General features: G+C 51.8%; 1 protein-coding gene and 2 long non-coding RNA genes across 5 annotated transcripts in view; 1 reads left to right on the top strand and 2 right to left on the bottom strand.

Moving 5' to 3' along the window:
• Positions 1-920: 920 nt before the first annotated feature.
• Positions 921-1,521, bottom strand: LOC126933476 (uncharacterized). 3 transcript variants are annotated; one of them, XR_007718621.1, is made up of 3 exons: positions 1,445-1,521; positions 1,037-1,073; positions 921-999 (listed from the first exon to the last, which is right to left on the bottom strand). It is a non-coding gene; the product is annotated as an uncharacterized LOC126933476 (long non-coding RNA). The 3 variants fall into 3 exon arrangements; XR_007718623.1 differs by lacking the exon at positions 1,445-1,521 and adding an exon at positions 1,258-1,297; XR_007718622.1 differs by lacking the exon at positions 1,445-1,521 and adding an exon at positions 1,184-1,277.
• Positions 1,522-5,669: 4,148 nt separating this feature from the next.
• LOC126933477 (uncharacterized) lies at positions 5,670-8,286 on the top strand. Its single transcript, XR_007718624.1, has 3 exons — positions 5,670-6,297; positions 6,477-6,596; positions 7,901-8,286. It is a non-coding gene; the product is annotated as an uncharacterized LOC126933477 (long non-coding RNA).
• Positions 8,287-8,708: 422 nt separating this feature from the next.
• LOC126933460 (histidine-rich glycoprotein-like) overlaps positions 8,709-25,963 on the bottom strand; it is a 31,989-nt gene continuing 14,734 nt past the window's right edge. The window contains exons 2-3 of the mRNA XM_050753221.1: positions 10,446-10,632; positions 8,709-9,834 (exon numbers count right to left, since the gene is read on the bottom strand). Of these exons, the coding sequence (XP_050609178.1) occupies positions 8,772-9,734 (963 nt within the window). The 5' untranslated portion in view covers positions 9,735-9,834; positions 10,446-10,632 and the 3' untranslated portion in view covers positions 8,709-8,771. The remainder of the gene's footprint in view (positions 9,835-10,445; positions 10,633-25,963) is intronic.

The raw sequence follows: 25,963 nt of genomic DNA, 5'->3' as shown, positions 1-25,963 counted from the left end.
GGTTCCAGGGACTCAGATATCTTTCAAGGAATCAGTTTTCAGCCTTCCACATCGCCATGATCTGTCTTGAAATAAAACCTCAAATCCTATAATATTTATTGTCAAGAAGAGACACCTCTCAATAACGGTGAAATCCTGTGATCAGCGAAATAAGTATGTCATGTGAGTATGTCGATAAGCATTACACACACAGAAAGAAACAAACACCGCACACACAGCCAGAATCACTCACACCACCCACCACACACACCACACACACAGCCAAAAATCACACACCACCCACCACACACACACTACACACACAGCCAAAAATCACACCACCCACCACACACACACCACACACACACAGCCAAAATCACTCACACCACCCACCACACACACACCACACACACAGCCAAAAATCACACACCACCCACCACACACACACACCACACACACACAGCCAAAATCACTCACACCACCCACCACACACACACCACACACACAGCCAAAAATCACACACCACCCACCACACACACACCACACACACACAGCCAAAATCACTCACACCACCCACCACACACACACCACACACACCTTCCCCACAGCCAGCCAAAAATCACTCACACTTCCTACCACACACACACCACACCTGCACACACACCACAGATACAACACACACCACACCTGCACACACACCACACAGATACAACACACACCACACCTGCACACACACCACACAGATACAACACACACCACACCTGCACACACACCACACAGACACAACACACACCACACCTGCACACACACCACTCAGATACAACACACACCACACCTGCACACACACCACACAGACACAACACACACCACACCTGCACACACACCACACAGATACAACACACACCACACCTGCACACACACCACACAGATACAACACACACCACACCTGCACACACACCACACAGATACAACACACACCACACCTGCACACACACCACACAGACACAACACACACCACACCTGCACACACACCACTCAGACACAACACACACCACACCTGCACACACACCACACAGACACAACACACACCACACCTGCACACACACCACTCAGACACAACACACACCACACCTGCACACACACCACACAGATACAACACACACCACACCTGCACACACACCACTCAGACACAACACACACACACCTGCACACACACCACACAGACACAACACACACCACACCTGCACACACACCACACAGATACAACACACACCACACCTGCACACACACCACACAGACACAACACACACCACACCTGCACACACACCACACACAGATACAACACACACCACACCTGCACACACACCACACAGATACAACACACACCACACCTGCACACACACCACACAGATACAACACACACCACACCTGCACACACACCACACAGATACAACACACACCACACCTGCACACACACCACACAGACACAACACACACCACACCTGCACACACACCACACAGACACAACACATACCACACCTGCACACGGAGATGTCACACCACCACTCCTGTTTAGGAGCATGGAAGGGCTTTTTTTCACCCTATCAGCGAAGGGGAATCAACCCGTAAGAACTCTACTGGCCGGGCGTGGTGGCTCACGCCTGTAATCCCAGCACTTTGGGAGGCCGAGACGGGCGGATCACGAGGTCAGGAGATCGAGACCATCCTGGCTAACACGGTGAAACCCTGTCTCTACTAAAAATACAAAAATTAGCCGAGCGTGGTGGCGGTGCCTGTAGTCCCAGCTACTCGGGAGGCTGAGCCAGGAGAATGTCGTGAACTCGGGAGGTGGAGCTTGCAGTGAGCCAAGATGGTGCCACTGCACTCCAGCCTGGGCGGCAGGGTGAGACTCTGTCTCAAAAAAAAAAAAAAAAAAAAAAAAAAAAGAAAGAAAAAAAAAAAACTCTACCAAGAAAAAATGACACTTCATTGGTCAGTGAGAGACTATTTAAGGATAAGTATTTTTAGTCAGTGTTTAACTTATGTACATAAAAACTCAATGAAATCATAAGACAGCATTAAATAGCTTGTTTAAAATAAACCGAGGGAACTCGCCTCTTGGGAATCTTTAAAGTACAGAATGAAACAGTGGTCAGAGCCTGACTCTTTGTTTTACCACTAAAAAAAATGTAATGCACTTTTCATGACTCTGCCATTCTTGCAGGCAATTTCATATGCATTTTCTGACTCCCCCATCGGGGTTCAAAATGCAATACCCCAAATGCAACACCTTGGAGAACGGCCTGCTTTGAGCTGAGGGAGACCCGGAAGTCCACAGAAGCGAGAAGTCCTCTCTGGCCTTCACCCTCCTTCTCCCCACAAAAGGCATAATGGAAACTAGGGCTCTTCTCCCTGAAAGCAAAAGCCATAAAACTGGGAGGGTAGCTCTCTGCCTCCCTGCTTCTCCCAGGAAAGGCCTCGAGTGTCCGTGTCCTGCCCAGCACCCAGGGGACGATCCCAGCACAGATCCAAGAAGGATTCTGCCAAGGGGCCTGGCCGGGCTCCCGGCTCACCAGCTCCAGGACATGCCTTTCTGTCCACTCTTAGAACTCCCTGGCTCCTGCTTCCTTCCTCAGGCTTAGCAGCAGAATTCCGTTTCCCGGGGCCTTGGGTCCTCGTGTGTGGTAGAAGGCCTTGGCTAAACACGCGTGCCATGCCCTCCTCTTGTCGGTGTGAGTGTCCACCACGAGCCTTGCAACAGGTGAGGAGAAGGAAACCGTCTCCGGGATGGACTGGCCCCACATCCCTGCCTCCTGCCCTCACCCACCCTTGGTCTCTACAGGAGCGAGTTTCATCCCAGGCTGGGCCCAGTCCCCAGGGCCAGCACCTGTCCGCGGAGGACCTCTAGTCCTCAGTCCTGGTAAGTAATTGGATCCCGGAGCAGCTGGAGCCTGGCGGCTCTTTTCCTAGAGCAATGATCCATACTTAACAGGTGCTCCAGGGAGAGCATAAAAATGGCCATCCCAAAGAGAAAAGCAGACAGGCCAAGCTTTGATGGGCAAGATCTGATCTGACCTTGGGTGGTAAGGAAAAAAACTGTACTTGTAAATTAGGTTTTTTCTAAACCTTCAGTATTAGCTAAGACTTATTAGCTAAGATGGACTTTGTCTCTGAACGACCTTAGTGTTGTAATGGGATAAATAGGTCTTCCATCTTATTATTCAAAAAACACTTTCCAGGCGAAGGTTCTTCACCTTAACCTAGTCAATGCATTTCTTCCCTTTTCTTAAATCTTCCTGCCTCCCCCATCCATCCTTCCCTCCCTTCCTCTCTCCTTCCATTCCTTCCTTCCTTTTCTTCTTCCTCCCCTCCTCCATCTTTTCCTCCTTTCCTCTTTTCTTCTTAAAATTCAAGATGGCAGCTGCAACTCAAGCTCTCACGTGGCTCCCATTGAGAAGTTTCATGAGATAATCCAAGCAGAGAGATGACTACAGTGCCCGCCCATAGTAGTTACTCAGTGGCTTCTAGGTCCTTCTCATGGAAACCGGACTGACACTCCTGAGGCTGCAGGGCAGGTAAGCCTTGGCCCAGAGGGAGGCAGAGAGCAGCCATATGGTGCAGAACAGGCATGGTGCAGAGGTGGACGCACATTTTCCAGATTGGTTCGAATTTTTCAGGGCATCCGTTTTGTGCTGTGGCCCCACCCCAGCCAGGTAAATAGAGACAAGTTCCACCTGCCATAGGATCCCCCGCCCCCTCTCCAGACACATGACACCTGCTGCTTCTCTTCTGCAGCTGACAGCAGGGCTTCTCCTGGTGGGTCCCCAGCCCTCCATCAGCCCCTGGCTTCGGGCACTCACCCCAGCCCATCTCATGTGGCACTGTTGGCGCAAAGATGTCCCTGCTACAGGAGCCCATTCCTGTAGACCAGCAGAGCCTGACTGAGCTGGACCCGTTGGGCTGGAGGACTTTGCCACGGTTCTGTTGAGTCAACTGACCTGCCTGACGATACTGCTACTGCTGTCACCCAGTGTGCAACCACAGGCCCCGTGCCCGCGTTTCACAGCTGAGGAATAGCAGATCCTGTGCGGGGAGGGAAGGAAGGAAGGAAGGAAGGGAGAAATGGAGGGAGGCAGGGAGGGAGGAAAGGGGAAAGGGAGAGACAGAGCGCAGGGCTGCTGGGCGGAGAGACCTGGGCCGGGCCAGGCCAGGCTTGGCCGTGTGAGGAGCACCTGTCCTTCAGGAAGGGACCTTGGAGATCAGGGAGCAGGCTGCTGACCAACGACTTATTTCTCCTCCCTCTGAACTCCCAAATTCCCAGAAATCTGCCTCGGAAGTGGGGAGAGCGGAGAGGCTGTGAGGTTGGACCGAGGGGGGCCACGGTCTCACCATCCATCCCACGTGGGCCACCCCTGGACGCTTCGTTCGCAAGCCTGGTACTGTCCTAAGATGTGGTTTGATTTTTAAGGGCGGAGAGACGGGCTCAGCCGCTGGAATGACGCTTTCCGCTGCTGGTGGAATCCAGCCCCTCCGTCTTTGGGGAATGTGGGGTCTCTGCCTCCTGCAGTGACAGCGCGAGGATGACCCGGCCTGGCCTCCCGCTCCCCAGCGCGGGCACCTGCGGCCGGAGACGCGGCTCTGCAGCGCCACCTAGCGGCCGCCCTGCGTCTTCCCAAAGCGGAGCCTTAGGACAAAGCTTCCTTTCCAGGAGGTCCCTGCAGGTTTCTGCGGAGCCGGAGTCTGAATCACTGTCTCCCGGGTGACTCCTAACCCTGGAAACTCGCTGCCGCTCCTTGGGGCTGGTGGTCGTGCCAGTTGCTGCGTCAGAGCAGTTGGGTGCCCACAGGCTGAGGACGCCGGGGCCAGGGTGAGGGTGAGGCTCCACCCCAGGGCTCCAGAGACCCTGAATTTTGCACTTGACTCTCCTTAATCTCTCCCAAAGCCTGATCCTTCTCATCCCCCTGAGGGCCTGAGGGCCCCTATCTGCATGATGGAGGGGTGGGGTGCCACGATCTTAAAGACCTTCCAGTTCCCAGGGTGACAAGATTCTAACCACGTTGCACATGGAACACTTTTCGGTGCAATGACCCCAAACAACATCCCGGCCTGTGCAGTTCCCACTCGCAGAGATCCAAAAGTCGGTGGGTGACGACCCACGTGTGAAAAGGGCGCTAGAGAGCTGCCTGCAGTCTCATGTCCCCCCACCCCCTGCCCTCCGCGTGCTCAGCACCTGAACGTCTTCACAGAGACAGGGCAGAGTCTGTTTAAAAGGAAGCTCCGACAGTCTCCCTAGGAAGAGACGGCGCCACCTCAGGCACGTGGACGATTTCTGGGGATGGAATTGTCGCAATGACGAGGAAATCCCCTGTGGTTTAATGGGCAGAGTCCCAAGGTGCTTGACATCCTGACCAGCACAGGGCAGCCACCTCCTGCAGAAGCTGAAAAAACGGCAAGAAAAATAGACCCATAACTAGTTTGAGTAGTTGTAATGTGCACTGAGACAAAAAGTCTTTACACTTTTTTTTTTTTCTTTTTGAGATGGAGTCTCACTCTGTCGCCCAGACTGGAGTGCAGTGGCGTGATCTCGGCTCACTGCAACCTCTACCTCCCAGGTTCAAGCAATTCTCCTGCCTCAGCCTCCCTAGTAGCTGGGATTACAGGTGTGTGCCACCACGCCAGCTAATTTTTGTATTTTTAGTAAGATGGGGTTTCACCATGTTGGCCAAGCTGGTGTCTATCTCCTGGCCTCAGATGATCTGCCCACCTCGGCCTCCCAATGTGCTGGGATTACAGGCATGAGCCACTGCACCTGGCCCTTTTCACAATTTTAATTGCACTAAACTTTCATAGAAGGCTGACAGCACATAAACACGATTATGTGTCTTTGCAGTGCTCAAGCTTCAATACTGAGAATCCAAAAATATGATGAAGTGTAGAGTTTATTCGAACATGAAGTTTGAGGATAGCCACATAGGAAACAGAGACTCCCAAAATGGAAAGTTAAAGTCTCATTTACATAGTCAGAGGCAGAGGTTTGACAGGTTGCAGCCTTTTCCAACAAGATCAGGACATAGGTTATAGTGATTGAACTTGATTGGTCATAGCTCGCTATACTTTAAGGAAGATTGTTTTAACATTCCATAAAGCAGGGTAATGGTCTTGAGGGGAGTCTCACTTCTGGTGCTATTCAGTCTTTCCTAATCATTACAGGACAAGAATGAGGGAGAGATTTGACCCGGAATAAAGCAGCAGAAGGTACAGCTTCATGCCATGCGACACAGGCCCCACCGCCACATTCCTCTCAAGGCTCAAAATCAGGTACAGTTCTGACAGCTTTCAATTTGGATTATTTAATTTCACATCTCCCCCTTTTCAACATGATCTTTTGAAGAAGGCTTAGTCGCTGAACGCAGATGGTTTGGGATCTCTGTCTGTGTAGGGGCTTAGTCCCACACACCTAGAAGGTTCATTCCTAGGACGTTGTCTCCCATGGCTAGGGCCATGTGCCAAGCTATGCAGAACTGATGGGGTATAGGCCGAACCTGGAGCCACATGAGGGAAGTGACCTGGTGACCTGGGTCAGGCTGCACAGCTGCATCCTCCGTTAATGGGATTCTGTGAGTGACAATTATTTTAGTATCTTCAGTTGTGGATTGACTCCATTGCACACCACACAGTGAAGACAAAACAGGCTAGAACGCAGCCAACAGCTGATTAACAGCTTCTTCCGCCAAGTTCCCCAAGACCCACACCAGTTGCTTAACCAACTGTGTGGAGAGGGTGTTGGATCTGAAAGTTTGGTTATTGGGTTTTCATATCAGTATTTAATTTAAGGTCATTATCTGAGTCATCTGGGTTCGGGACATGACGTTCAGTCTTTGTGATGGTTCCCTCTGCAGCTGCAGCGAGTCTGTCTGAGGCCATAGGAGCCTGTAATGCAGCCTTTCTCATAAAAGCATCTTTGCTGTTTATTAACGCGGCACACGTGACTATCATTCGGGGCCTTTTTCAGTTCGGAGGGACACTGTCCTTCCCTTCTGGGACTTACCTCGTCCTCCTAGAGGACCTTTTATAATTCTGGTCACTCAAGAAGAGAGTTTAGATTTGTTTATTGAGTCGGCCTTCAGAATCTGGCCAGTTTTGAACATTACACATTTTGCTCAATCCACAAAGCTTCAATTTCTCTTTTCAAAGAGAAACTGTTTTCTCCCTGACCAAAATTTCAAATGGGAGAAAAAGTTCTAGAAACTCTAATGAGTAATTCAAAACAGAACCTTAACCTCTGAAAAAAAAAATCAAAGTCTTGAATCTGGGGTCAGCAGAATCCCTGAAGAATAACAAACAAAACCCCAAACTTGCAGTAGGTCTTCCAACCCTATCAAGTTAGCAATTTGTGTGGCTCAAATAAAAGTCAGAACTTCAACAAGCTGGGAGGTTCGGACCCGAGAAGGTCCTTCCCAGAGGTCCCTGTTGACTTGAGCGAGGCCAGGTGAACCCACACCGTGTGTGCTGACAGCATGGCTCTGGCTGTTGGTGATGTAACAGGGATCACTGGAGGCCCACTTCACATCCCTTTGTGGTTAGCAAAATGTCAATCTTTAATCATGAAATTTGGAAAAGGTGATTCAGTATGGAGTTTATTGAGTGTGAAACTTGAGGGTCGTCACCTGGGAAACACAGACTCTAGACGAATGGGCTCTGCTTTTAAAGTGAGAAGTTAAAGTTTCATGTTATAAGTAGAGACAGAAGTATAACAGGGCTGCGGCCTGTTCCAAGGAGGTCACAAGTTAAATCTGTTTCACTTGATTGCTCACAGTTTGCTACATTCCAAGGAAACTCACTTTAACTTTCCACAAAGAGGGGTCATCCTCTGGAGGGGTCTCACCTCTGGTGCCATTCAGTCCTTCCTAATCATTTACAGGACAAGAATGGGGAAGAGATTTGACCTAGAATCAAAGAAGTTGCAGTTTCACACCATGTGACTCAGGCCACACAGCCACGTTCCTCTCAAGGTGCAAAATGATCTTAACTTTCAACAGCTTTAGGTCTGAATTATTTAATTTCACAGGGACTTTATACCAAGGTTTTCCACATTGCACAAAGATCACTACACCTTCCAAAACCCTGCTCAGGATGTCTTAGTCACTCCTTCAAAATAGGAACTGGAAATAAAAACGAAGTAAAGCAATTGTCAACAAAACAGTCTCAATGCTTTTTATCTTCATTAGCAGGCATTAGGCAACCGTAACCAACCTTCTAGGCAGTTGTCAATGATCACTGTCATATTAAAGTGCATGTTATATATTATAAATTTCCTTCACTTTATTTCTCCTTTATCTTACAGCATTATGTTGATTTTTTTAACTATATGGAAAGTGAAGTTACATGAGCTATAAATTCCCCATTACATGATGAAGCCACATTACAAAAGACTTGCTGTATTAGAAGAGGGCAGTGGAAAGTCTTGTTTAAAATTTAGTGCTAAAATTCTCACTAAAATGTAAGTCACTGATAGTGTCCCTTTGCCTCAGAAGAGACATAGAAATAAGAGGGGTAAGTTTGGGGGTTGCACAGACAATGCTTGCTGAAGTTTTCTATCCTTCCCTGAGCCTCGGGGATGGAGCTGGGGTCATACCAGGTGGCTTTCTGGATATCATCACTTCTTCCTCCCAGAAGCCGCATTGGATGTGTGCGTACATATGTATGTGTGATGCATGTGTGTGGTGTATGTGGTGTGTAGAGTATCTGTGTATGCATATGTGATGCATGTCTGTGGTGTGTGCTGTGTGGGTTTATGCATGTGTGGTGTGTGTGAAGTGTGTTGTGTATACATGTGTGTGTGGTGTCTGGTGTGGAGTATGTGTGTACATGTATGTGTGATGCATGTGTGTGGTGTGCAGAGAATGTGTGCATGTGTGATGCACTGTGTGGAGAATGTGTTGTATGGGTGTGCATATGTGTGTAGAGTGTGTGTATGCACGTGTTTGTGTGCATATATGTGTGTGATGCATCTCTAGTGTGTGCTGTGTGTGTATGGGTTGATGCATGTGTGTGGTGTGTGGAGTATGTGTGCATATGTGTGTGCTGTGTGCATATAAGCGTGTATGATGTGTGTGCTGTGTAGAGTATCTGTGCATATATGTTTGTGATGCATGTCTGTGGTGTATGCTGTGTGTGGGTTTATGCATGTGTGATGCATGTATGTGTTGTGTGGAGCATGTGTGATGCATTGTGTGGAGAATGTGTTGTATGGGTGTGCATGTATGATGTGTGTGGTGTGTAGTGTGTATGCACGTGTGTGCATATATGTGATGCATGTCTGTAGTGTGTGCTGTGTATGGGATTATGCATCTGTGATATGTGTGGTGTGTGGAGTATGTGTGTGCTGTATGTGCATATAAGCTTGTGTGGTTGTGTGTGCACGTGTGTGCTTTCTGGTTCCCGATGGCAGACGTCTCTGACACTGCGCCCTCCCTTCTGTGATGTGCTTTACAGACCCTGCACCTCCTGCTCAGAGCTGCCCGTGGTCCCATCCAGGGAAAGCCTGAATATTCCTCTTCAGTATCCATGGAGGGTTCATGGATGAAGCCTCTGGCTTCTGGGTCCTTATCTTCAGTGTCCTCCACAACTGGTTTCTGTGTCCTCAAGGTCACACCCGAGATTGCATTTGTACTCTGAATGCCTCTCCCTGGCCCAGGGCGCCCCTCACCCTCAGCCCCTAGCTCTGGGAGCCACCTGGGTCTACAGAGCCACATGCCCTTGCTTCACTCAGGGGCACGATGTATCCTGGGGCCTGTGCTGGTCCCTCCTGCCCCTGCAGGCTGGGTAGGGCTTCCATCTGCTCCTGCCTTTGGGCTGTGGAAGAATCAAAAAGGAGACACATGGGAAAGTGTGGCCACTCCGGGGTGGACATCCCGCTCCCAGGCAGTGTCCAGCCCCTGCAGACACCTTAGCTTCATGAAGAGCCAGGAGGTCCCATGGGCTTTGCTGGGTTGAGCACGGGTTTCCATGGCTTTCAGAGGTTCCATGGAAGCATTGAGAAGGTTTAGAAAAGGAGGAGGTCGTGTTGGATTGGGGTCCAGGGACTTGAGTGTGGGGAGCCCACAAGGGTGGGCTCCTGGTGGGCTCAGGCCCCCGGGTGACATTGTCCTGGCACTCTCTTAGGGTTACAGCCAGTACCCTGTAGGACACCTCCTCACTGGGACTGGATTTTAGGCCACTGTGGTGAGGCAGGGGGTGTTTGGGGGCAGAGAAGAGTGCAGGACTCATGGGTGCACAGGGGCTCGGAGGGCTTCCTTCAAGCTGCTGTGGGCAGTGCGGGGCGGGGAGGAAGGCTACTGGCCAGGGCAACCCACTGGGTGCAGGTTCCTCCCTGGGGCCTCCCTCTAATGTGTCACTCCACAGGGGGACCAGGCCCTTTGGAGGATGAGGAGAAGGGGCCACCCTTTCTGCAAAACCCAGCTTACCTTTCTTCCCCAGGCTGCACTGAATTCTGGCGGATGTTTGAGTCATTTGTTCATAATAGGAATCCCTTAAACGTCCACAGCAGGACCAGGTCAATCCTGGCCGTAGACAATCAGCTTCACCATCTGCATCTAGCAGATGCAGGAAAAGGCACCGTCATAAGTTTCAGAAGCCATGTTTCTTCAAGGTCTGAAGAGAAAATGTGTGACTGAAATGTGCTGAGTGTCACTTTCCTTTCTGGCCTCTCCCTTGCCCCTCCCTCTCCCCGACCACATCTGCCCCAGGAGCCCCTACCCTGAGGGGATGGAGGTAGAGATGTCCGGGAGCCACTGAGGAACCTAAGGCAGGTGTCCAGTGCCTCTGCCCCCGGACAGGACTCCACAGAGGCCACTGGTGGCCATGGCACAGGGGCGACTCAGCCACTCCAGGCCAGGCCAATGGCAAATGGGCCCCCAAGCGCCCTGGGAGCCCGCAAAGGACCTCAGTCTCCATCTGGTGGGTGAAACGAGGCCACTGCAGACTGTGAGCAGAGCTGACATCCACAGGTGGGCCCAGGACACAACCCAGGGCCAGGAAGTGATGGAGGTGGCCACCACACACCAAGCAATTAATCCCCCAACATTTGCAGAGAACTGTCTACGTAGCAGACCCTGCAAAAGACACAGGAAGTTACACTCCACTGCAAAGACACGCGTACGCATGAGGCACGTGTAAGGTCATGCACCGCGACCTCTGCAACAGATGGACAGAGTTGTTCTGTGCAAGCCCCTACAGTGAGCTGAGCCCAGAGCCTCCGACAGGGCCCAGTGCCAGCTGTGTGCATGTGGTCAGTACAGAAACCAACGTCAGCTGGGGAGACCAAGGCCAGTCCAAGTAGCAGGTGATATTTGACCTGAGCCTTTAAAAATGAGTAAGTAATGTAAATGACAAGTTAACAGGTGCAGCACACCAACATGGCACACGTAAACATATGTAACAAACCTTCACGTTGTGCACATGTACCCTAGAACTTAAAGTATAATTTAAAAAAATAATTTTAAAAAATGAGTAAGTGTCGATAGTGAAGACTCGGGTCACTGATTCAGAAGTCGCTCCAGGCAGAAGCAGGATGTGGGAACAACAGCCACATTTTGCAGAGATTTCACAGGAAGGTTTCAAACCCAGAGGGATTTCTCCTCAGCCCTGAGAGCATGAAATTAAACTGAACATTGCAGCTGAGACGAGGGGGACTCGTTTCTCTTTGCAGTGAGGGAAGGGACCAGCACTCCGGGCAAGAGCTGCCCATGGACAACGCCACCCAGCAAAGTCTCCCGTTCTGTACACAAGAGCACATCATATCATCTTATACCAAGGACTGTCTATTAATTCCCTATTTCTCAGCCTCTGCTGGTGAAGTTCCTGCCTCTTGCTTCTGAGGTCCAGGCGGTGAAGGGCCCTTGGCCACACAGTCTCAGGGGGGCAGGAACAAGAAGGCAGAATGGAGTCTGCGAACAGAACCTCCGGCAGCCGTCAGGTGCCACCGGCACAGGAATCTATTACGTGAGACACGGAGGGGAGGCTCCCTCTAACTTCCAACAGGAATGCAAAATGTGCCAGGCCGGGCGCGGTGGCACACGCCTGTGGTCCCGGCTACTTGGGAATCTGAGGCAGGGGGATCTCCTGCACCCAGGAGCTGCAGTGATCCGTGACTGCACCACCACACTCCAGCGTGGACAACAGAGTGAGACCTTGTGTCTTAAAAAAAATAAACTAAATTTATAAATTACCAGGTTTGTCTAATTTCTAAGTATGAAAAGCAAAACATAAGGAAATTTTGCAGCTTGTTTCATGACTTGTTGCCTCCTTTCCTTCTGACTTGAGTGTGTCATCTGAGAGAGGGCAAGGTGGGGGAGTTCTTGCCCTGGGAACATGTCATCAAGCTCTCGGCTGGCGCAGGCGGCCCAGGACATTGTGTTCCCAAGTCCTCCCTGCTCAGAGCACGACCTTGGCTGGTCCCCGTGGCTCACATGCAGCTGGCTTCCATGGCAGCCGGACCCATCACTCAGAGTGATGCAGGTTGACTCAGCCCTAGTCTGTCCAAGTCTAAATTTCCTCTTCTGTAAAATGGGAATAACCTGCCTCCATTGGTGAGAGTGAGGTGGGGTCGGCCAGGCAGGCAGGGAGCAAAGGGAACACTGCCTGCGTTTATGTAACTGGGAGGCCATCCCCAGTGGGGCCCGAGGCATCACAAAGGCCCCTGTTTGCAAGACGCCTCGAGTTCTCTGCTGTCTCCACAGCTGGCATCCAGCCTCACAGACACCCTCGACCCAGGTGAGGTCCCCACTGTCCCCATGTTGAGTGTCACAGGGAGACGCCAGCAGGACCCGGCCTGCCTCTTCCTCAGGGGAGGCCTGGACGAGGCTTCTGGGCCAGGACGTGACCCTGGATGGGGCACAGGGCAGCCGCAGTGAGCGGCCAGGACTCAGGCTGTGGGGGCCTCCCTGACCCTGCCTGGGGGTGGGGCGGGGCCAAGGAAGCCCCAGGCCTTCAATTTAGGATTTGCTTCATCAAACGGATCAATTCAGGCTCAAGATAAGTGGGGCTTCCTGTTGGAACTCAGTCCCGTGGGACCCTTCCAGGCAGAGAGTGTGGGAGGCTGCACCCATCCCTGCCACGCCTGGCCCCCACCGTGTCCCTCCGTGCATCGCAGACATGTTCTCCTGCTGACCTCCACCCTGCAAACGCGCCTGGGTCTCCCCCTTACTGTGTGGGACACAGAGGGGCCCTGCAGACCTGGGGGGAAGGAAAGAGTGGGAGGAATGGGAGGCGCTTGCAGGACTCAGCACAGCCGCCTGGGCCCAGCCTCTCCTCAGGCAGACCAGGACCCCTGAGTGAGATCCCCCAAGGTCCCTTCCTGTCTCAAATTTCTTCAATTTTTACAATTAAAGGAAAAGAAGAAGGACGTGCTCTCCTCTCTCATGCCCATTTTCTTCTATACCCTGAAGATCCTCAGGTAGCTGGGATTCTCTGGCTGCTCTGAAACCCCGGCCACGTGTCCATTTCCAGGCGAGTGAGTCCCGGCTCCCCACTCCTGCCTCCTCCTGATCTTAAACAAGTTTGAGGCTCCAGGTAAAGATCACGGAGCCTCACCCTGCTTGCTCAACTCAGCAACTTGGCGGTTTCCCCGACGGCGGGTGGAGAGCTGGACCCTATCCCTCCACAAGCTGCATCTGCCCTGCCTTCTCAAAGGCAGCAATTCTGGGAGCCTGATGGCTTCATCCGGAAAATAAAAAGGAAAGGCCACGCGGAGGGGTTTTGTGCAGGGAGCCACTGGCCCAGCTACCGGCCAACCCGGGAAGAGCTAGCTGGGTGACGAGGGGACGGAAAGGGCATGATGAGTGGGTTTTGCCAATGCTTGTAGCCAGAGACCATGCACGGGGCTTGAAAATCCTCTCTTTAGCTCGAAAAAGCCTGAACTTTGTCCCTAAATAAGAGAGTATTTTGTGGTTCATCATCCATAGAAGGAGAACTCAAAGGAAAGGGCGTGATCACAGCAGTGAGGCACTGACTGGGGTCCTTCCTGCGCAGTAAGCGACCACTGACTGGGGTCCTTCCTGCGCTATGAGCCACCGGGCAGTGGGGCTGTCCTGCCGAACCCCATGCAGGGCCCCTCACCAGCAGGTCCTCTGAGCCCACCCTGGCACACAGTGGGCTCCTTTGGGAATGGACCCGGGAAAGCCGAGCTGCCCCAGCCTGCAGGATGCCAGGGCAGGGGCAGCCCCTTATCCTGGCCTCCCCTGGGCCAAGTTCCACCTCTCCCACCTTCCTCATCTCCTGAATCCCCTCCTCCTCAGCCACAGAGAGCGCTCCCACCACCCTGGGGAGTGAGATGGTGATGGTGACAGCTGTGGCCATGAATGTGGCTGGGGAGCTTTGTACCCAGGTGCTGCCCTGGTGCCTCACACCTGCTAAGTCATGTCATTCTCAGGACAACAAGCAGAGAAACAGGCAGGAGCTGGTATTACCCCATTATACAGATGAGGAAACTGAGGCACAGGGTGATTAGTGCTCGTCCCCAAATCACAGAGCTGCAGAGTGGTGAAGACAGAGCAAAACCCCAGCCAGCCAGAGGCCCTGCTCCCCACACTGCCCTCATTCTAGAAGGTTCTGCCGTAAAACCAGTCCCGCCCATTGTGGATGAGCCCAACAGAGATTCAACGAGACAGGAGAGAGGGATGGAAGATAACCCGGGGCCCAGCACACAGGGACGGCTCTGACAGATCCTGTGCAGTCAGGCTAGTTGAATGCACAAGCAAGCGACCGTGCCCGGGCTGTCTGGACTCCGTGTCCATGGCCTGGGTCACCCTTGGCCAAGTGTGGAAACACGCAGCTGGGGGCTTCCTCTGGCCGAGCATGGCAGCTTTAAGCACCACGGCCAGGCAGATTTTCTTCTGCACCACGGTGTCCTCATCCCAGGCTAGTCTCTGCTGAGGAGCTCCCTTTCCTGCTCTGGGCAGTGCCCCCACCTTGGCAACGGAAAAAATTCTACCCTGCAGAGAGTAAAATTGCTGGTGCTCGACGGGGACACGTGCATGGCAGTCCCTTCCTTGCAAAGCTACTGAATCCACTGGGGCTGGAACAGGGCCTGGCCTCTGGCTCTGGGGCCCAGCAGGCTGTGGGGAGTCACTGGAGGAGAGGAACTGGACTGTGCCCCCTTCAGAATCCCCCTTTAAAGTAGAGAGCTGGGGACTGACGGCGTGCCTACAATACGGTATGCATGTGGTCAGTAAAGAGACCCCACTGTCAGTCCATCCTCCCACAGTGCTGGCCCCGACACGTGGGGACTGCAGAGTGGGTTTGCCTGGGAAGAGGAAGCATGGTGGTGCAGAGTGGGCGGTGCAGCAGACGTGGGAAAAGCAAGAAAAGAAAAGGGGAAACCGTGCAGAAAGCAAGCCATGGTCAGGCTGAGTGTGCTGCCCCCTCCACCCGGCTTCAGGAGTCTGATGACTTGACTTCTTTTGTCGTCTAAGCCAGGATAACAGGAAAGCCAAAACGAAGGGCTTCAGGCCCAGGAAGATCAGAGGCAGCAGTGCTGGAACTGGCTCTGTAAATTTTACCGACTATTAGATTTTCAGAAAATTTGTGAGCTGGTTGATGTTAGGTTTGTAGCTGGAATTCAGTCATAGGTAGAGGGAGAATTTACACCACAGAAATCAGCTAATGCCAAACCTCAGGACTCCTCCCCGCCTGGACAGCAGGTGGGGGACACTCACCGCCGATCCTGTGGGCCCCGCAGGACACTTGGCACTTCTGAGCAAGGTTCGCTCGTCTGCAAAGTATGGGCAGTAATCCATAATGGCAGGGCTGTCGTGAGGTTTAGAACAGTGTAAGTGCAGTCTGCAGCCCAGCTTGATAGACAGCATGTTCAAAAAGCATTAACCAGCACTGTTGTGATTACCTTAGACGCACCGCAGGCCAGCCTGGTGGGTAACCAGAGACCGTTCTAAAACATTGGCTCTGCCGATCAAACAGAAACACAGGCTGGGAAGCCTATTTTTTTAGAGGGTGGAGGAAGCGCCACAAGATTTTTCCATAGACCTACGGAAATCAGTTTTTCCAGTTTCTGGAGCTCATTTCAGGACATGCCAGAAAGGCGGCGTTTCATTCCTGGGCTGGCTCTGAGAGGCTGCCTTCTTGCAGCTTCCAAAGGAGGCACGGAGGTTCCAGGCTGAATGCCCTGCAGGGAGGGGACCTCCTTCAGCTGCTCTACCAGGAGCCACATGATCGGGGTGGAAAAGTCGGGGCCTTCCAAGTACACAGGGACCAGAATCTCCCAAATCCCACTGGAGACAGACCAGCGTGCCCGTTGGTCGCCGCTGGGAGGCTCCCGGGGACACGGCCTCGAGGAAATGGCGGATACCTCCTCAAGTCATGCCACACCCAGACCTTACCCTGGACCATCTTTGGTGGCACACAAACCTCAACAGCGACCCCTTCCCCTGCGAGTGCCAGGCCCCCAGCCCTCCCTCCCACCCCACCTGCGCCTCCACGTCCTCAACCCAGTGCCCTCCAGCCACAGGTGCAGGTACTGTTTTAAAATTTCTCACATTGGACAGTGACCTCCTGCATCATCTTGCTGAGGCACAAATCTAAGTCATGTGCATTTCATTAGCTAATCGTTGGGGGGGAAAGTTAGTATTTGTGTTGATGGCTAGCACTGACCACAAAAATTAAAAGAAGGTGAAGCGGGATAAGATGACAGTGATTTATAGCCAGGAAACAAATGTTTTGCATAAATATGAGAGTGGAATGCTAAGTTTGGTGACAACTCATATCAGTGACAGAAACAGGAAAAAGCAATTTATGAAAAGGTTTTATTGTGTGCTTCAGCTAGAATTTATTTGTATTGCTTCATAAGTGAGTTTAGCTTTGTTTTATAAAACCATTAAGGGTCTGAATGGGTCATCGAATTCTCCAGTTCTGTGTTATTAAATTTTAGGAGGAAAATGATGTGCAGTGATGGAATTCGAATGGGCAGCAGTTGGTGGATGTTTCAGAATGCTTCCCTCGAGAAGCCTCACCACGGAGTGTCCTTCAATCAACCTCAGCCCATGCTCACTTACCACCCTGACACTCCCGTTCCTGAGTCCATGTGCCACCTCCTGGATGCCACAAATGTTCCCAGGCAGAGCTGTGCCCTCACCTAGAAGAGCCTGGCCCTTGTTTGCTGGTGAGGTCCTGAAGGAGGCCCAGGTCCTCCGGGAAAACACGGGGCTGCATGAAGCACACCTCCTCACATTGTCGTAGAGATGATGAGCTTTCTAAGTGTAAAGCACTCTGCCAACACACACATCGCCTCCCGACCTCCTCCGGCCAAGCACCTGCACCCCCTGGTCTCACCAAGTCCTGCCCCTCACTTCTACCCAAGCTCCACTCCAGGGAGAGGCACTTTGGCCAGCAGAGAGCTTTTTGTAAATTATTCATCCAACAAACGTTTGGGTGTCTCTTCCATGCCAGGCGTCGGGCGCGGCCCGGGGTGCTGGACTCTCCGTGAGCACAGGCTGCGGCAGAAACAGTCGGTCCAGAGGTCATGGGTGATGCATGAAGTCAGAGGTCCTGGGAGCAACGCCACGTGCAGCCGATGTTTGTGGGGGCCCCGAATCGCCAGCAACAGAGGACACGTGTACCTGGTGGCGGCCTCTGGGGACACGAAGGCCCCGTGTGCTGGGCCAGGACCCCGGGACCTGAGAGCCGGGGCTGCAGCTTGCGAAGCTTGGGCAGGATTCAGCGTTTCCTCCCAAATGATTCAGAAACCTCTGGAAAGTTGTGAAAAGGAACGAAGGAAATCAGGCTGATGTCTCCAAAGGACTCTTCAGGCTTTGGGGTGGGGGAAGTGAAAGCCAGGAGAATAGGGCAGGGTGGGCCCGTCCATGTCTGCACGCGGGCCCAAGAGATAGACGTGGCAGCGATGAGGCAGGGGCACAAGGGAAGGGAAGGCTCAGAGCAGGTTTGCTGGAGCCCATCCTCAGATGGGCGTCTCTGTTGAGGTCGAAGAGGCCCTTGATGGGGCTTCAGAGTCTGTGACATTCCAACTTCAAACCACTGCTGGGCTTCATGTGGAGGTGCAATGATAATAATCAGAACAAGCTGGGGGTTCTAACATGATCTTGCTCACCGCGGGCGGATTCCATACACTGGTCACTTGTAATGACTTCACATTTCTTAGTACGACAGAAGCCTCCAATCTTGAATACAAACTCATACAGGCCCACAGGCGCTGCTGTAAAACGTCCTGTGGAGAAGGTAGAGGCGTCCAAAACTGCCTTGTGAACTGGTTTTTGCTGGCAGCATTTAAATCCACTTCCCTCAACCCCCAAAATGGAAAAACAATTTTCATTTGGAAGAGCTCTGGACACCGTGGTCGGCGAGAACGACCTTCTTGGAGCCTGCGGTTTCCTGTGGGGAGGGGTTTCCTGTGCCCTGGGCCACGCGTGGACTTCTCTCCCTGAGGCGGAACGTGGGTTGGGGAGTTGGGTCCCCAGGCTTGAGATCTCTGGGTCCATTGAATCTCAGCAAAACACTGGCTCCCAGAAGAATGGGGATGCTGGGCGGCTCCCATGGGCCAGAGCTCCCCTGAATGCCCTGCTCATCCCTCCCACCCACAGTGTTCCTGAGCCGCCCGTGAGGCCACATCCTGGGGGACATCCCTGTGTGCTGAAGCAGCCACAGCCGCAGCTGTGCCCAGGCCACAGGGGAGCCCCCGACACAATCCTGGGAGGCAGTGGTCCCTTGTTGTACTCAGTCACCCTCTATACTAAACCACCCACTACACCAGTAAACCACCCGCTACACCAGTAAACCACCCGCTACACCGGTAAACCACCCACTACACCGGTAAACCAACCGCTGTACTGGTAAACCAATCACTCATTACACCAGTAAACCAGCCACTACACCAGTAAACCAGCCACTACACCAGTAAACCACCCGCTACACCGGTAAACCACCCGCTACACCGGTAAACCACCCGCTACACCGGTAAACCAGCCACTACACCAGTAAACCAGCCACTACACCAGTAAACCAACCGCTGTACTGGTAAACCACTCATTACATCAGTAAACCAGCCACTACACCAGTAAACCAGCCACTACACCAGTAAACCAGCCACTACACCAGTAAACCACCCGCTACACCGGTAAACCACCCGCTACACCGGTAAACCACCCGCTACACCGGTAAACCAACCGCTGTACTGGTAAACCAATCACTCATTACACCAGTAAACCAGCCACTACACCAGTAAACCACCCACTACACCAGTAAACCACCCGCTACACCGGTAAACCACCCGCTACACCGGTAAACCACCCGCTACACCGGTAAACCAACCGCTGTACTGGTAAACCAATCACTCATTACACCAGTAAACCAGCCACTACACCAGTAAACCACCCACTACACCGGTAAACCACCCGCTACACCGGTAAACCACCCGCTACACCGGTAAACCACCCGCTACACCGGTAAACCACCTGCTACACCGGTAAACCAGCCGCTACACCGGTAAACCAGCCGCTACACCGGTAAACCACCCGCTACACCAGTAAACCACCCGCTACACCAGTAAACCACCCGCTACACCAGTAAACCAGCCGCTACACCAGTAAACCAGCCGCTACACCAGTAAACCAGCTGCTACACCAGTAAACCAGCTGCTACACCAGTAAGCCAACCGCTACACCAGTAAACCACCCGCTACACCAGTAAACCAGCCGCTACATCAGTAAACCACCCGCTACACCAGTAAACCACCCGCTACACCAGTAAACCACCCGCTACACCAGTAAACCAGCTGCTACACCAGTAAACCACCTGCTACACCAGTAAACCAGCCACTACACCAATAAACCAGCCACTACACCAGTAAACCACCCGCTACACCAGTAAGCCACCCGCTACACCAGTAAACCAGCCACTACACCAGTAAACCAGCCACTACACCAGTAAACTAACCGCTGTACTGGTAAACCACTCATTACATCAGTAAACCAGCCACTACACCAGTAAACCACCCGCTACACCAGTAAACCAGCCGCTACACCAGTAAACCACCTGCTACACCAGTAAACCAGCCACTACACCAGTAAACCAGCCACTACACCAGTAAACCAACCGCTGTACTGGTAAACCACTCATTACATCAGTAAACCAGCCACTACACCAGTAAACCAGCCACTACACCAGTAAACCACCCGCTACACCAGTAAACCACCCGCTACACCAGTAAACCAGCCGCTACACCAGTAAACCACCCGCTACACCAGTAAACCACCCGCTACACCAGTAAACCAGCCGCTACACCAGTAAACCACCCGCTACACCAGTAAACCACCCGCTACACCAGTAAACCAGCCGCTACACCAGTAAACCAGCCACTACACAAGTAAACCACCTGCTACACCAGTAAACCACCCGCTACACCAGTAAACCACCCGCTACACCAGTAAACCAACCGCTGTACTGGTAAACCAATCACTCATGACACCAGTAAACCAGCCACTATACCAGTAAACCACCCGCTACACCAGTAAACCACCCGCTACACCAGTAAACCACCCGCTACACCAGTAAACCAGCCGCTACACCAGTAAACCACCTGCTACACCAGTAAACCACCCGCTACACCAGTAAACCAGCCGCTACACCAGTAAACCACCCGCTACACCAGTAAACCAGCCACTACACCAATAAACCACCCGCTACACCAATAAAACACCCGCTACACCAGTAAACCACCCACTACACCAGTAAACCAGCCACTACACCAGTAAACCAGCCACTACACCAGTAAACCAACCGCTGTACTGGTAAACCACTCATTACATCAGTAAACCAGCCACTACACCAGTAAACCAGCCACTACACCAGTAAACCACCCGCTACACCAGTAAACCAGCCGCTACACAAGTAAACCACCTGCTACACCAGTAAACCACCCACTACACCAGTAAACCACCCGCTACACCAGTAAACCAGCCACTACACCAGTAAACCAACCGCTGTACTGGTAAACCAATCACCTATTACACCAGTAAACCAACCACTACACCAGTAAACCAGCCACCACACCAATAAACCAGACACTATACCAGTAAATCAACCACTATACTTCTAAACCAACCACTATACTGGTAAACCACTTATTACACCAGTAAACCAGCCACTATACCAGTAAACCAGCCACTACACCAGTAAATCAACCATTATACTTCTAAACCAACCACTATACTGGTAAACCACTTATTACACCAGCAAACCAGCCACTACACCAGGAAACCAGTCACTACACCAGTAAACCAGCCACTATACCAGTAAACCAAGCACTACACTAGTAAGCCAGCCACTACACCAGTATACCAGCCACTACACCGGTAAACGAGCCACTATACTGGTAAACCAACCACTACACTGGTAAATCACCCATTACACCAGTAAACCAAGCATCACACCAGTAAACCAGCTACTACACTGGTAAATCAACCACTACACCAGTAAACCAAACACTATACCAGTAAACCAGCCACTATACTGTTAAACCAACTACTACACTGGTAAACCAACCACCACACCAGTAAACCAGCTACTACACTGATAAATCAACCACTACACCAGTAAACCAACCACTACACCAATAAATCAACCACTATACTCTAAACCAACAACTATACCAGTAAATCAACCACTACATTGGTAAACCAGCCACCAAACCAGTAAACAAAGCCACTACACAAGTAAACCAGTCACTATGCTGGTAAACCACCCACTAAACTGGTAATCCAACCACTACATCGGTAAACCAGCCACTATGCTGGTAAACCACCCACTAAACTGGTAATCCAACCACTACATCGGTAAACCAGCCACTACACCAGTAAATCAGCCACTATACTGGTAAACCATCCATTACACCAGTAAACCACCCACTTACATTGGTAAAGCAATCACCATGCTAACCACTACACTGGTAAACCACTCATTACAGCAATAAACCACCACTATACCAGTAAACCAGACACTACAAGAGTAAATCAACCACTAATCAGTCAGAGGGCCTGAGAGCAACTCTGTATAGTGTGGTGGACCCGAATCGCCAGCAACAGAGGACACGTGTACCTGGTGGCGGCCTCTGGAGACACCAAGGCCTCATGTGCTGGGCCAGGGCCCGGGGACCTGAGAGCTGGGGCTGCAGCTTGCGAAGTTTGGGCAGGATTCAGCGTTTCCTCCCAAATGATTCAGAAACCTCTGGAAAGTTGTGAGAAGGAACAAAGGGAAAACCAACTACTATACAAGTAAATGAACCACTACACTGGTAAACCAACCACTATATGAGTAAGCCAACCACTATACCAGTAAACCAACCAACACACCAGTAAACCTGTCACTATATCAGTAAATCAACCACTACACCAGTAAACCAATTGCTTTATGAATAAACCAGCTGTTTCACCAGTAAACCAACAACTACACTAGTAACCTGGCAACGATGCCTGTGACCACCACAGGGACTGCCCACCAGCCAGGACACTGGCGCCCGGCTCTTCCAAAGCAGCAGATGCGGTCCCTGCAGTCAGAGAGAGTCAGCCCCTGGCAGCAGAGGTCAGGTCATCCTGCATTTGTCCCAGGAGCCTTTCCGGAACTCTTCCCGGCATGGTCCTGGGTCACTTCCAGTCCCCAGCTGGGCAGAGGAGAGGACACCAGTTTTCCCCCGTGCATTAGTGACACAGCCATTGAGGGTTCTTCAGGAGGGAGGGGACTGAAGAAAAATATATGATCAGGGATGTGCTAACCCTGCAAGACTCATCATTACAACAGAATGAAAAGGGGTATCTGACATATTTTATTTCTCAAATTGCAGCTACAGGCCGGGCGCGGTGGTTCACGCCTGTAATCCCAGCACTTTGGGAGGCCAAGGCGGGCAGATCACGACGTCAAGGGAGCGAGACCATCCTGGCTAACATGGTGAAATGCCATCTGTACTAAAAATACAAAAAAAAAAAAAAAAAAAAAAAAAAAAACTTAACCAGGAGTGGTGATGGGTGCCTGTAGTCCCAGCTACTCCGGAGGTTGAGGCAGGAGAATAGCGTGAACCTGGAGGCGGAGCTTGCAGTGAGCCAAGATCGCACCACGGCACTCCAGACTCTGTCTCAAAAAACAAAAAAAAAATTGCAGCTACAGTTTTGAATGCCCTGACTACGTTGTATTGATTAGTGACCTAATGATCTCTCTTCTTTTACATCATTAGATTTCAGACTGAAGACAGTGCAGTGGGTCTGGAATAAATGTTTGCGACGCAAGGGACATGAGTTCCAGTGCTGGAGGCAGCCGTGACTGCCGTGAAGCAGGGGATGTGGGTTCCAGTGTTGGAGGCAGCCATCATGGCCACGATGCAGGGGACAAAGGTACCAGTGACAGCCACAACACAAGGGACATGGGTTTCAGTGACAGCCACAACACAGGGGACGTGGGTTCCAGTGTTGGAGGTAGCTGTGACTGCTGTGACACAGGGGACATCGGTTGCAGTGACGGCCGTGATGCAGGGGACGTGGGTTCCACTATTGCAGGAAGCCGTGACACAGGGGATGTGGGTTCCAGTGCTGGAGGCAGCTGTGACCACCGTGACGCAGGAGACGTGGGTTCCAGTGTCAGAGGCAGCCATGACTGCCGCGACACAAGGGACGTGGGTTGAAGTGATGGCCGCGACACAGGGGACGTGGGTTCCAGTGTTGGAGGCAGCTGTGACGGCCACCACGCAGGGGAGTGAATAACCAGCGTGTGCTGTCTAGGCAGCAGGTTCCAAGCAGCCGCTTTCCTCCTATGACTTTGAAAAGTGATTTCCTTGTCAGTTTCTTACTCACTGAACTATAAACTGGAATACAAGTATGGACTCAACATAAAAGGAAATCGATAGAAATAAAATTGTGACTTTTAAATGTGACATTTTTCACAAGGAGTAAAGAGTTGGAGGTGGCCGGGCACAGGGGCTCACATCTATAATCCTAGCACATTGGGAGGCCAAGATGGGCGGATCACTTGAGCTCAGGAGTTTGAGACCAGCCTGGCCAACATGACGAAACCTCGTCTCTACTAAAAATACAAACATCAACTGGGTGTGGTGCTCATGCCTGTAATTCCAGCTACTCAGGAGACTGAGGCAGGAGAATTGCTTGAACCCAGGAGGTGGAGGTTGCAGTGAGCTGAGATCGCACCACTGTACTCCAGCCTGGGTGATAGAATGAGACTCCGTCTCAAAAAAAAAAAAAAAAGAAAGAAAGAAAAAAAGAAAGAAGAGTTGGAGGAATCCCGATATGGAGGAAAAAGATGTATCTGGAAATCCCTAATAGAACTCTAATAAAGGAGCCGAGGCCACAAACCCATAGGACATGAAAGGCAAGTGGTGAGAAGACCCAAACCAGAGCTGGCACCCAAGGACAGCGGCTTCCCTCTCCTGCAGGTCCATCCAAGCAGTCAATGCAGGGCAGGGTGCCCGGCACTGTGACACCCACAGAACCCACGTTCTGCCTCAGGGAGAGATGGGGTCTGCGTGGTGGCCTCGTGGAAGGGGCAAGGCAGATGCCTATGAGAGAGCAAGCAGGGAAATGAGGTCCCAAAGGGAGGGTGGGTCAAAAAGGAAAGGCTTGGCTCTGGTGTGAGACGGGGAGGGCTCTGGTGTGAGATGGGGAGAGCACAGGTGAGGGGCGGCTGCTGGGAACAGGTCCCAGGCAGAAGCTGAGGACACGGGAAGGCACAGGACAGGCTCTTCCTGCCCTGAGGGCTGTGAAGGAAAACTCTAAATGAAAACTCCAGTACTTACGGTGGGGGCTGAGGATCTGCCGGAACCCCAACCCTGAGGGGCTGCATGCTCCCTGTACAGACCTAGAGCCTCTTCCCCAGGGGTCTACAGCTCAGCTCTGCCTGAGGCTTGAGGCAAGGTGAGGGGTCGCTAAGCAGCTGGCCCTAGGGGTGTTGCCTCAACCACACCCAGGATGCTTGACCAAGCAGAGGGACCTGTCTCAGGGGCTGTGATGGCCAGAGGGATTTTTTTTTTAATTTTATAATGTCAATAGCTTTAGGGGTACAAGTGGTTTTTGGTTACACAGATGAAGGTACAGTGGTGAAGTCTAGGATCTTAGTGCACCTGTCACCCAAGTAGTGCACATCATACCCAAGGCATAACTTTCCATCCCTCACCCCCATCTCCCTCCCCACTTCTGAGTGTCCAGTGCCCATTATACCACCCTGTCTGCCTTTGCATGCCCATAGCCTTGTTCCCACTTATAAGTGAGAACATAAGTCATCTGTTTTTTTATTCCTGAGTTATTTCACTTAGAATAATGGCCTCCAGCTCCATCCAAGTTGCTGAAAAGACATCATTTCATTCTTTTTCGTGGCTGAGTAGTATTCCATGGTGTACATGCAGCACATTTTCTTTATCCCCTCATCAGTTGATGGGCACTTAGGTAGATGCCATATCTTTGCAATTGTTAGAAGGATTTTTTTAAGCTGCAGCCTGAAGTCTCAAGAGTTCCATGCATTTACAGTGGTGTCTCCCCACGTTCTCTCTGCGTTTTCTTCTATGTTATCTCAGCCAGCTCGAACTGCAATAACAAAACACCACAGATGGGCGGCTTAAACAGCAGACATGCATTTCTGTGAGTCTGGAGGTTAGAGGTCCAAGATCCAGGTGTGAGGCAATTCTGCATCTGGTGAGGGCTCCATTCCTGGCTTGAAGACAGCTGTGCCTTCTCACTGGGTCCTCACATGGTAGAGACAGCACAGCCCTGCCATCTCCTCCTCTTCTTCTACAGACACCAGTCCTGTCAGATCAGAGCCCCACCCTCATGGCCCCCTTGGACCTGATTTACTTCCTTAGAACGCTTTCCCCAAACGCAGTCATCCTGGGGTTTGGGATGTCAATGTGTGGATTCTGGGGAGGCAGCTCGGTTTATAATGGACAGGCATTTTTTCTTAGACATCTAAG

Source organism: Macaca thibetana, chromosome 13, assembly GCF_024542745.1.
Source record: "Macaca thibetana thibetana isolate TM-01 chromosome 13, ASM2454274v1, whole genome shotgun sequence".
NCBI lineage: Eukaryota > Metazoa > Chordata > Mammalia > Primates > Cercopithecidae > Macaca > Macaca thibetana.
Note: the sequence above shows the minus strand (reverse complement) of the source record. Positions and strands in the feature narration are given on the sequence as shown.